At 37.3% G+C, this 12963-nt stretch overlaps 2 protein-coding genes across 5 annotated transcripts in view; one reads left to right on the top strand and one right to left on the bottom strand.

The window, feature by feature from the left end:
* Window positions 1-12963, bottom strand: part of LOC133841770 (potassium voltage-gated channel subfamily H member 8) — a 63754-nt gene that overhangs the window by 41928 nt on the left and 8863 nt on the right. The gene's annotated exons all lie outside the window — the stretch shown is intronic.
* Window positions 3160-5874, top strand: LOC133841771 (phenoloxidase 2). The gene is made up of 5 exons (XM_062274489.1): window positions 3160-3587; window positions 3648-4278; window positions 4542-5175; window positions 5232-5484; window positions 5548-5874. Exons 1-5 carry the CDS (start codon window positions 3235-3237, stop codon window positions 5741-5743), a joined length of 2067 nt encoding a protein of 688 aa, XP_062130473.1. The 5' UTR covers window positions 3160-3234; the 3' UTR covers window positions 5744-5874.

Here is a 12963-nt window from a genome sequence, read left to right as displayed (position 1 = left end):
TCAGTTTAGTTAGTTAGTTAGTCAGTTGTTGCCACTCGCACTTGCAACAACCTTTGCTGTCAGCATCGATTTTGCAACAGTTTTGCCGCAAGTTTGTGACTTGCCACTCTTACTCAAAATACCGTTTACCCCAAAACCCTTTGGAGACATCTAATTGGTCTTGTGTTTGATTGCTTTGTGGCTCACATAACATGGACAGCAATTTTGCCCCTGCTTTTGTTGACCAAGTTAATTTATGAATTTTCATAGCCACACTTTATTAGCCATATGATTATTTCATTAAGCATTAAACCCATTAAGCGTAGCAATTGTCTATTTAGAACAGTTTGCAACCTAAATGCCCCAAGCGGATGTTGTAAACTTGACCACAAAATGCCCTGCAAGTGACGCGCTTCCAAATGATTCCTTTAACTAAGTGAAGCCTTTGAATTATGCAAAGATTTCCCAGAAATTTTCAAATTACACACAAACTATAAAGTGCCTCTCTTTAACAGGAAATTTCTAAATATCTTCTAACAAAAGTTATGAACATTAAACTTTTTTTATTTTTATAGAAAAGAATTAACATTAATATAAGTTACTTCTGAGCTGCTTGAATTTTCAACTAAATATTTTTATTCTTCATTACAAACTTCTCTACAAATTATTTTCGTTTGTCTTTTTTAATTGCCCCTAGTGCAAAAAGCATAGTTTCAGGTGAAATTAAACAAAATTTATAAAAACATAATATATAAAGTTTTTAAATGAAGCATATTTGTTCAAAAGGCACATAAATTAAATATCCTCATCATACATATAATGAATTCGTGTTTAGAAAAGGTAATTTTAACTGCACTGGCAACATAACATAACATAACATAACATACTAATATAAATATAAATAATAAAACTTATTTTTGTGATAATTATTAATATTAGTTGATAGTTTTATTTGATTTTTATTACAAATGTTTTTATATAATATAATAAAATCAAATAATCTTGTACCACCAAAAGCAGAACCTTAAAATAGACATGTGCATTAAAGTGAACTTTTCTAAAGCAACTCACACAATAAATACAAATAAAACTGTTGTATAAAACTGTAAAAACAACGGGTTAATCAGACTTAATGACAGCTATAACTGTAAAGACAAATGAATGTGGCAATTACAAGAGTATTGCTGCTTCATTAGAGACCAACGTGCAACATTTACTTGCGTTGCATATTAAATGTAAAATGCTGTTAACCTGTTGAAGTTTCCCCCGGAACTAGCTTTAAAAGGTCTGCATTATAAATGGGCTTTTTGCGCTTTTTGCTGCGAGCGGCGAGCGAACTCACAAAATATTGATAAGCTCTGTCCGCAAAATTCTTGCGGTTTGCCCACAGTCCCCTCCTCAGTCTTGATACCCCGGCTTAACGATGTGGCGTAATTATGGCAACCCTTTGCAGCCGTTGATCTTATGAGTTGCCATGTGGGGCATATAAAAAAGGGGCAGACACTTTTGTCTTTATCAACATGCCACAAAACTTTGAATGTTTTTAAGACTTTAAAACTTTTTGTTGTGTCGAAAAACGTCATAAAAACTTTGCCGTAACTTTGTGAAGCAAAAGAGAGAAAGCAAACGAAAAAGAGAGAGAGAAAAAGTGTAGAATTTATTCAAGATTGTAAATTAAATTCTGTTTGCGTTGCGATTTTTTTCCAAATATTTATAATTAATTAATGCTAGTTGTAATGCTGTCAGCAGCTTACAGATATTATTTATGAAAAATTACTGTAGCTGACAGATAACAGCGGAGCCCAACAACAACAACAATAATGACAGCAGCAACGCATAAAGTTCGATATGAAAAGTCGTTTTCATATTTTATGAAAATTCATCTTTTGAATTTCTCCCAAAAACTCGATGCAAAAAAATTAGTGAGGAGAAGTCAAAGCGAGTCTCTGCATAATCTGGTTGTAGTTGCCGTTATGGTTGTTGTAACTGTTGTTGTTATTGTTGTTGTTGTTATTATTGTTGTTGTTGTTATTGCTGTCAATTTCACAGATTAATGCGCGCACATTTGAACGCCTTGGCCACAGTCTGCAGCACTTACATTTATTATTGACAATGGCCAAAGTTTTTGGCTCTTTGGTCACGAAGCGGCACAAAATTGATTTACACCCCAAAAATGTTTTAATCGCCAAAGTCCAAACAAAAACGCTTTTCTCCACCTCTTACTTGCCTTCACCTTTTGTCCCCACACTAACAAAAGGAATACAAAGACATACACCATATACATATTGAAACTTAGATAGTTTGGGCCAGCTTAAGGGACTCGCATATGGGCCAATTTATTTGCTTGCCACGGGCCACGCAAATAGCCGCAACAAAAGCCAACTTAGCATAATATTTTTGCGTTATAATCCCACTGTACTGTCCATTTAATCCTGCGGCTATTCATAAATTTCAGTCCCATTTATCCCCTTCAGAAATGGGTTACTTGAGTTGGGCAAAAGAATTTTCACACACACACACACACACCCACACACAGAAAAATGCTGAATTTTAAAGAAAATTTGCTTGAAAATTATGGCTGTTCAAGCAAAAGGCGCATAAAGCTTTGAAAATTAAATTTCAAGTTTCAAAAGATAAATTTAAAAGTACACATTTGTATTGTAATTTATTCTACGTTATATTTTTAGACCAAATGTTGTTGAAATAAGAGAGAAAAAAATATGATATAAATACACTTTAAATTATTTTCAAAATAATATAAATGTAAGTAATTTGTGGTGAGTATTATATTATTTCAAACATTAGAAACAGAAATCTCAGAAAATAGTGAATTTAAATACAAAAACACTTCTAATTTTAAGAGATGTGTCTAGAATGTCGATATTTCTTATCAACTTGTGGTAACATGTGAAAAAATAGAAGAGTCGCGCTGCTTATACGAGATAAGCATGTTGCAAGTAGTCACACATTTTTGTGTGTACTTTTATCACAACTCTTGCACTTTCTCAAGAAATGCTGAAAGTAAATATTCAACAATACTTGTGGTTTGTCCAAAATTAGAAATAATTGTGAAATAAAGTTTGTGAGAATGCAAAATACTAGATAAGCGCCAAGTTGTTAATTGTGGTTAGAGCAAAAATGGTATAAATATGCCACTGCTTTGTGTTAATGGTCACAGTGCAGCGTCACACCTCGTGAAGAGTAGAGCAGAGCAGCAGTTTACAGGGTATCCTCAGCACTCGATAATACTTCATCATGAACACCGATTTAAAAGCCTTGGAATTGCTCTTCCAACGTCCCTTGGAACCAGTGTTTACCACTCGCGATCAGGGCAAGACTGTCTTTGATCTGCCCGAGAGTTTCTACACGGATCGTTACCGCAATAACTCCGAGGAGGTGGCCAATCGATTCTCGCAGAATGTGCAGACAAGAATTCCACTGCGTGAGCTGACCTCAGTGCCCAATCTGGAATTCGCTGCCAAGCTGGGCAGGAAGCATCAATTCTCGCTGTTCAACTCTCTGCACAGGGAAATTGCCAGTCAACTGGTCAAGCTGTACTTGGATGCACCTAATCTACAGCAATTCGTGTCCCTGGCTGCCTACACCAAGTGAGTGCACCACACACAGCTTTTCAAACCATGTGCTTCACATCCCCTTCTTCATTTCAGGGATCGTGTGAATCCAGTGCTCTTCCAGTACAGTTACGCTGTTGCTGTGGCCCATCGTCCCGATACACGTGAAGTTCCCATTCCCAACATCTCGCAGGTCTTCCCAAGCAACTTCATTGAGCCATCCGCCTTCCAGGATGCCCGCCAAGAGGCGTCCGTTGTTGAAAAGAACGGAAACCGTGCACCGATCACGATTCCCGACAATTACACGGCTTCCGATCGCGAGGATGAGCAACGTTTGGCCTATTTCCGTGAGGATATTGGCGTGAACAGTCATCATTGGCATTGGCATTTGGTTTATCCGGCCAGCGGTCCCGCTACAGTCGTCAACAAGGATCGTCGTGGCGAACTCTTCTACTACATGCATCATCAGATCCTCGCCCGCTACAATGTTGAGCGTTTCTGCAACAATCTGAAGCGTGTGCTGCCCCTGAACAATCTGCGCGAGGAAATCATCGAGGGCTATTTCCCCAAGATCCTGTCGAGCGTCAACAATCGCACCTATCCGGCTCGCATCTCCAATCAGCTGCTCCGTGACGTCGATCGTCCAGATGGATCCATTGAGATCTCCGATGTCGAGCGCTGGCGCGATCGTGTCTTGGCTGCCATTGATCAGGGCTTTGTCGAGGATGTGAGTAGCAAACCAATCGTTCAATTTACTGAATAAGTTATTTCATGAGTGAGCTAGTTCATTCGATTCGTTGGCTCAGCGTTCGACTCCGATTATCGTTGAACTTTGTTTATAGTTCATTTTCGATAATATTCAATTCGTTTTTTGACGATCTTTATTTTTTTAAGAACAACTGATCAAAAAACGAACTGAATAACACTTGTACGCAGTTCATTTTTGTTTGTCTGCCAACACATTAACTTTATACATGACTCCGTCTCCAGACCAAAGGTACTCGAATTCCACTGGACGAGAAGCGTGGCATCGATATTCTAGGCAATCTGGTTGAGGCGGCGCCATCTCTCTCCGTCAACATGCAGTACTATGGCAATTTGCACAACCAGGGACACAACATCATCTCGTTTGCCCACGATCCTGATGCACGCCACTTGGAGGACTTTGGCGTCATGGGTGATGTGACGACAGCTATGCGTGATCCTATCTTCTACAGATGGCACGGCTTCATCGACAACGTGTTCAACAAGCACAAGGCATTGCTGCCCGTCTATACCAACGATGAGCTCAGCTTCAATGGTATCAATGTGACCTATGTGGAGGCCAAGATTGGCGCTGGTCCCGCTCGTCCCAATACGCTGTTGACCTATTGGCAGCGTTCGACTGCCAATCTGGCCGCTGGTCTGGACTTTGGCCCAGTTGAGGATGACACAATTGGAGCTAATTTCAGACATTTGCAGAACGCACCTTGGACTTACACGTTCAACGTTACGAACTCTGGAGCTAGACGTACGGCAACCTGCCGCATTTTCATCTGTCCCAAGACCGATGAACGCAATCAGCCGCTGCGTCTTGAGGAGCAACGTCTCATGGCCATTGAAATGGACAAGTTTACTGCCGAGCGTAAGCTGGTAAATGTTTAGCTCTTCTTACTAGTTAATCACAAACTGTTTTCGCAGTGATGCCTGGTGAGAATACGGTGCGTCGTGAGTCGACCCAGTCATCGGTGGCCATTCCCTTCGAGCGTTCGTTCCGTGCTGTTGGTGTCAACTATCAGCCAACTGCAGCCGATGAGCTGGCTCGCTTCCGTTTCTGCGGCTGCGGCTGGCCACAGCATCTGCTGCTGCCCAAGGGCAAGCCCGAAGGCATGCTCTTCGATCTGTTTGTGATGTTCTCGGACTATGCCAGCGAAGCGGTAGCACAGCCAACCAAGTGAGTCGCCATCGCAATGCGAGGCCACATTTCAAATTATTAATCGAAAATGTGTTTACGCAGCACTCCCAATGATGCCTGCAGCACTGCGTATTCGTTCTGCGGTCTCAAGGATAAACTGTATCCCGATGCGCGCACCATGGGCTTCCCATTCGATAGGCGTCTGCCCAATGATAATCTCACTGACTTCGTTGGCGCCTTCTCGAACATGGCCAAGACCGATTTGACGATTAGGTTCAACGACAAGCTGGTCGGTTAACCGTGTTGACAACCCCATAAGCGAATCATTTCCATTTACCCCAGCATATACCTCATACATATATATACTCGTATACTCAACTATATAATCTACATTTTGTACTGCAATAATAAATGCTGTAGCTTCTTGTTGCAATTTGCTCGCTAAATATTTGCCTTGCATTATTTAATATTATTTATACCAATGTGATTTCTGGTTAGCCTCCAACACACGCACACACACACATACACAACATAGTTGTATATAGCGTCTGCCGTTTATTTGCGCCATACAAACACGCCCACTAAGTTGTGGGCGGCGACTGAACTGGCAAGGCTAATCCTATTAGACTTCAAAGCCGTTTGCTCAACAAACTTTGGCCATGCCCCATGTCCAGACTCGCTCCCCCTCCACCACACACAACCCACCGTCCATCGCTTCATCCATCCATCCATCCATGGACTTGCTTGTCTTGCTGCTGGGCGAACAACAAGCAGACGCTTTTCTGTATTACACTTTGCGGCAAAACCGCTGCACGTGTTGCGCTTATTAATTTTCCTGTTTTTTTTCTTCTTCAGTTTCACCATTTTGCCGCATGGCCGTGCCACAATTAATGCTGCATACTTGAAGGCGCCAAACTTGCCATTGAAGCCGGGAACAAGTGAAAGTTCGAGTAACTTGCTTCGGATCAAGCAGCACACAGCTGTCGATTATAGTCGCACAAATTGATCTTTAATCGATTCTACGCAACTTTATATTAAAATCGAAGCTGCAGCAAAATATGCGACTCATATTAATAATTGTTGTGGTGGCAGCAAAGTTAAACTCCTCGAACAGAATTAATTTAAGCTCACACGTAGTTGCGAACTTAGAAAATTAAGAAAATATAAAACAAACAAGCAGCAACAATAGATGACGCTGTACCTCACTGTTGGCAATAGATGTGTGTATAACTTTTCGATTCATTTTTCAATGTCAAGCTAATTTTTTCTGGTTATAATCTAGAGTTTTTCCAAAATTTTTATGTGTTACATACATGCAACAACAATTCTAAGAAAGCATTAAACAAACAAGCAACAAACAATATCATAGATGGGGCTACATCGCACTGGGCCCAATAAATACTTTTTTAACTTTTCTTTTCGTTCTTCAATTTTAAGGCCATATTGTCAGTTATTATCTAGAATTTTTATGCGAAACATATAGCCACAATTTTATGTAGCTTCAAACTAAGAATATAAAAAAATATATAGAAAACAAACAAGCAACAAACAATAGATGGCGCTGCACCACACTATACCCAATAGATACTTGTGAAACTTTGCCCTAATTTTTCAATTGCATGGGAATTTTATGAAACAGCTTAAGGTTTTAAGTTGGAATTTGTATGCCTGAATAGCAATAAATCTGATTGGCCAGCTGTCTGAGTAACTTATAGCTTACTTCACATTTTAAAGTCTCCCCTCGCAATCAAATTTAAATTCTAACAACAACAGGAAACTCCATTTTTTAAGCTCTCCTTCCCCTTCAATAAAAAAAACGCACTTTAGAATTTATTGATGTAGAGAAGAATGAATAAATAGAAAACCAAAAAAAAAGTGAGAGTCACAAAAAAAAATTGTTGGAAAATGCGTGAGCACATTGAAAAATACTTTAATTTATTTTGTAGCCCAAGGGCAAGTTGTTGTCTAAAGTTGGGTGGGTTCATAACTTTGTTGGCTTTACGTGTACGAGAGGACTATATAGTATGTATGTATTTAGAACGTGGTCCTTTCGGTTTCCATGTGTTCGCGTATTTGTTATTATTATTTTGCTTGCTTTTTCTCTGTGTGCTGTATTTGTGTTGAGCATTAATGTGGCTTATGCCACAGCGTTTGCTTCTGTTTGATTTGATTTTATTTTATTTTGCTTTATTTTGTTTTGCCTTACTCTGGTTTTGTTTACGAAGCAAATGCAAAAATATTTGCCAAAGTTAAGGCCAAGACTTTGCGTAGTGGCATCTTAAGTAGGGTTCTCAAACCCACCAAACAAGCTTCACAAAAAAAAACACTCACATGTGTAGACCCAAAAATAGTAGTCAATACTCATATATGAATTTGCATTTTAATGCTGTTTACTGCTTGGGTAAGCAACATTTATAATGTTTGCTCACATATTTAATGCTAATTAACTGCATAGTTAGCTGCTGCCTCAGCAAACAATTCAAGTCTCAATTCAATTTCCTCAAGCAAGTAAACGAATACTCCGTCTGTAAGATGGTCAATTTAAGGCCTAGCAGAAATTTGTTGCACACAATTTAATCATTTACATTTCTGTGCACATTTTCATTAAATCATTTTCACACACACTCAGCACATCAAATGCATTTACAAGCGAGAGTCTACAAGTTGCTGAAATTGCCAGTAGCCTATTAAAAAGTCAATCAAATGTAAACTCAAAGAGTACTAGAACTTTCTTAAGTGAGAGACTAATAGTTGAGCTGTAATTTAGTATACTCTAAATATGATTGTTCTGAGAATTTCAGAATACTAAGCTAACTAATCGTTAGCAGGATTTTCAATATATCAAATTAAATCACACACAATAATTTTACATTTATTTTAAATATGATATATTGAATTCTTCCTTGAACTTATAGAATCAAAATTCTCTTTTACACAACTTTACGACTATTGGGTATAAAAATGCAAGCACACTGTGCTCAAATATTCCATTCATTGGTCGATCTGTACCAGATGCTTTTGCTTAGCGTCTCGGCAGACCTTGCCAAGTGCATACAATTAGTCGAAAGTAATATCAAACACCTGCAATAAGCAGACGAAATTATATTGACCAAATCGAAATGTGTTTGCTTTGCTTTATTTGCTGCATTCTCTCACACCTTAAGAAGCTGCAAACAAAAGTCAAAGTGAAATAAGAACATGTGCTGGCTATCTACAAAACACACTTACATACATACATATGCAAGCCATGTGCTATTTTTGCCTAGTTCCAGTTCATAAACGAAGCGTACGTCTGTCCCCTGGCTGTTGGCCCACATATGCTTGTATATGTGTGCCATTTTATTAATAAATATAGTCAAGTTCATCAGCTGCCTAATTGCGCATAAGCTGCAGCATCCCCAAGCAAATTAAAGTACAAAATTGAAGAAGCCACGGCACTGCCAGACAGAGAGACAAGGCACGGATCCCTTATGAAAGCATTCAGGCGAACGCAGTGACTAGATAATATGCGTAGTCAAAGTATCTAAGCTTCTACATACGAATATACCTCGATGTATATAGCGTGTATAAGTATGTATTGCAAATCTGTAATGCGAAGCGATTCACGGTTTTATGGCCAGGCTTAATGATTTCAGCATTTTCCACAACAAAGCAAAATGCAGAGGCAACTTGAAGCAGCAATGACATGGCAATAGCCAAGCAGAAGAGCAAATATTCATTCCGTATACCGGAACAGATTTTTGTTAATGGGGTATATAGCAAAAAAGGGAGCAACACAGAATATTAAATTTAAATGTATATATATTATGCACATCAATTAAACGTTGGACGCATGTTTATCATAACATTTGTACGATCCATCTGTAATTAATTCCTTCTGTATGTAGTATGAAAAACGCTAATGAATACCCTTTTTTCCAAAAGACGAGCACACAAATTCGGCATGCAAGGTATGTTATTATAATAATAAATTTTTATATATATAATACATTTAAATAATAGTCTGATTTCATATTATTGATTGAATTAATAAAACACAAACATTAAATAGCAAATTACATACAGTTGTTTGTCAATTATTATCAGTAAACACCATCATATACATGATTATAATACTTTTTTTCTGATATCTCTAAAGAATTCGACGATGATTGTCGATGATGAACGCAAATAGCATTGATAAGGTTTGAAGATTACTAATCAGAATTATCCACTGTATTATTCGAAATGTTAACGAATGTTTACCTAACCGTTTATGTCAAGCTGACAGCAAAGTTAACTCTCACAGTTTATCAAGTATTACTTTCATTCCGTTTGGGTATTACAAAGTTGCTCAGTTTGCATATAGCTTAACTTCTAGTACTCCAATCGTAGACATGCTAATTGTTTGCAATTATGCTTTGAGCTGGATTCACATTACATTGCGCTACAAAGTATGGCATAGATGGAAGAAATCGAAATGGAACCGACCATTAAATAAGCACGTTCGAGAGTGGCTCTCAACATTGCAGCACATCCACAGCTCAATTGTCAGGGCTGAAGAAACAGCTGCACAAATACGACCAGCAAATGCTGAAGGTCATTCAGGATGCCAATGAAAATGGCACACACACTATTATAGTTAGTCGCATGGACACTAGATACTGGAAAATAGCCATTAAATAATTACATATACTTTTCGCAATGAGTTGCAATTTTACTGAAATGACAGTTTTATGTGCATACTTAAAATATTTATTTAATATGCCATTTAGTTAATAGTTGCTCACACACATACACACACATATAACGATGTGCCGTGCATCGTAAATTAAAATGTTGCCGCGTGAAAATCTATTCTATTTTTAGTTGTGCATTTTTTATGACGCTTTTTTAGTCGTATCAGTTTTATAGTGTTTCGACTTTTTGTTCGCTAGTCTTTTTAAATATTTACTCAGCATGTCCACGCGCTTTTACCTTAAGGCTGTTAATATTCAAATTAATTGCTAATAAACGAGCAATCCACTGTTTATATCCATCCATCAGGTAGCGTCATGGCCGTCGTTTTTGTTTATCGTCTCTCCTACTCAGCCGCTGTCTGTGCCATAGTTTTTAACACATGCCACGCAAAAATTAAATTCAAATTACCTTTAACAAATCAGTTTGCAAATATTGAACAAGAGGTTATCCTCTAGAGCTAGTTCAGCACTTATCTCTAGCAGATTCAACCAATTCAACACATTTTCATTTACAGGGTATACAAAAAAAAAAACCAAGAAAACTATCTCATCCATTGCTGGGAGCACCTGTGTTATTTTAGTGTCAATATGCGCTATGCTTTATGCACACACGACTCGTAGAGTGTAAATAAATAAATAAGTCCCTGCAACAAACAACCATCAAATAACCTCCTCACCCACTGAAACGCCAACGATGTGCTCGCAGTATTATCTTCTGAATCTGAAAAGTGCTCCATTGCGATTTAATGCGTGAGTCTGCCGCGGATTTAAACATTGTTAATTAAACAACAAAGATATCGCTTTAATATAAACATATGCTGTAATGGTGCTTCCACAAAGTTGTCGGCTCAATGAACTGTCAAGCACACTTAGAATTCAATTTACCGAAACAACATAAACTTAAAACACAAATGACTGCCCGCATTCAATTCTAATATGGCCGTAACGAACTTTGGTATTATTTGGCCATATCATTTGCAACCTTTTCTAGGCAAAGATTGTAAGTTAATATGCTTATTTTCTTAATTGCATTTATTAAAAAAGCGACTATTTCATTGGTGTAGAATTTTTATTTTCCCATTTCCATGAAAAATTTAGGTACGTAGGTTGATAAAAATCGGTCACTCTAAAATGTGTAAAACTTGCAAAATATACATACATATATCTTTTCGCAGATCGTTTATTTTGTACAATACCTTTGTGCGCCGTACTTTAAAATATCGGTATTGTAGTAGATTTTAAAGTACTTATTTTAAACAAACAAATTTAGCGTCTGCTAAATAAATTCTCATGAAATCAGCACTAAAACTACTTTTGTTGTTTGATTCAATGTGACAGCAGAATGTCCTAAAAAGCTTTCCATTCACATCTCTCGCACTGTTGGCAAATAGATCTTATTAGCATAATAGCATGTGAAACTCATCCATGATTATACTTATTGAAATAGATTTAATGCTACTAATGCATATTATTAGCTATTATTTGCATACACTATTTGCTTAACTTGGCAATATGGAGAATTATGTATAAGCACTTGCCATATTTACAAAACATTGTCACATTAAATTAAAATTATTCCGACATAAATTACTTGAATATTAAATAATTACACATACATCTCTTGAACCACAAATACAGCTTATTTCATTCGAGCACAATTTAATGAGTGCATTTATGCCTTAACATTTGCTTCCTCACTTGCAAATGGAAAGGATTATAAGATTAAGAGGAAACACATTGCAAGATAAATCAGTCTAATATGACATGTTAAATTTCATAACATTTAAAGGATGCAACAACTGTTTTGCCCAACCACAAATTGTCAGAATTGCAGAAATTTGAGGAAGTGAATGAAGACAATTTTATAGAAATAGTTTTGTGGCTTATTTAACATTTCTGAATTTTACACATTTGTTTCTTTGCAAGTAGGAGAATCAAAACGTTCTCCAACAGGGAATTATGTTACTTAGCTCTCTTTACATCGATTTATTTATTGTGAATTGCGCAAAAAAAAAAAAAATTGAAAAACAATTCATAGAAAACGCAGTTTAGTAAAATGATAAATGTAGAGAACGAAAAAAAATTCTATCATAGTTGCTAGGAGACCAAAATCAAATTGTTTATAAACTTCAAATTCAAAGTAATAAATTGCAAGTGTTGCGAAAAAGAGATAAAACAATACAAGTAGACGAAATATGTTTTTCAATCCTTATGAGCGTATTGTGTGCCAAACTCGAGGGCTCAAAAGAAATTTAGTTCACCGTCAAGGCATCGCTGAGGAAGTGCGAGGGATCGATCGACATATAAAACGGTTTCAGCCCCATGTAAATCAGTTGCAAGACTGTCATACATTCCAAGACTGGTGGCAATTCTTTGGCAATAGGCCGAAACCGATTTCATATTTTGATCATCAACGTCGCAAGACTATGGATTGCGTATTCATTGATCAGATCAAGAACCAAAATCTGAATATATTTAAAAATGTGGGCGAGAATGAACCGATAAAACGGCTGAAAATCAATCCCCAACTGGACAAAGACTTTCAAAAATTATTCAACTGCACATGTAACGAAGAAAATCGCAAAGCTCAAGCCCATAGATCTACCAAATCAAAGCGTCGACGAAAAAATAAAATAAAAACCGTCGAGAGACCAATAACAGTTAAATATACAGTAAAAAAAATACCGCAACAGGAAATCTCAGAGCCCAGACAATTCGTTACATTTCACTTGGATAAAAATGTAGATGAGAAAGAGACTGAATCCCCAACTCAGGACTTCAAGAACGAAGTAAAGAAAAG

Source organism: Drosophila sulfurigaster, chromosome 3 (genome assembly GCF_023558435.1).
Source record: "Drosophila sulfurigaster albostrigata strain 15112-1811.04 chromosome 3, ASM2355843v2, whole genome shotgun sequence".
In the NCBI taxonomy this organism is placed as follows: domain Eukaryota; kingdom Metazoa; phylum Arthropoda; class Insecta; order Diptera; family Drosophilidae; genus Drosophila; species Drosophila sulfurigaster.
The sequence above is the reverse complement of the archived record's forward strand: the minus strand, read 5'-3'. Positions and strand labels throughout refer to the sequence as shown.

Excerpts from the sequence above, each read along its gene's own strand:
- LOC133841771 (XM_062274489.1), top strand. The coding sequence starts at position 3,235 with ATGAACACCGATTTAAAAGCCTTGGAATTGCTCTTCCAACGTCCCTTG. Across the intron at positions 5,176-5,231 it reads GGACAAGTTTACTGCCGAGC|TGATGCCTGGTGAGAATACG; the intron begins GTAAGCTGGTAA and ends CTGTTTTCGCAG. Across the intron at positions 5,485-5,547 it reads GCGGTAGCACAGCCAACCAA|CACTCCCAATGATGCCTGCA; the intron begins GTGAGTCGCCAT and ends GTGTTTACGCAG.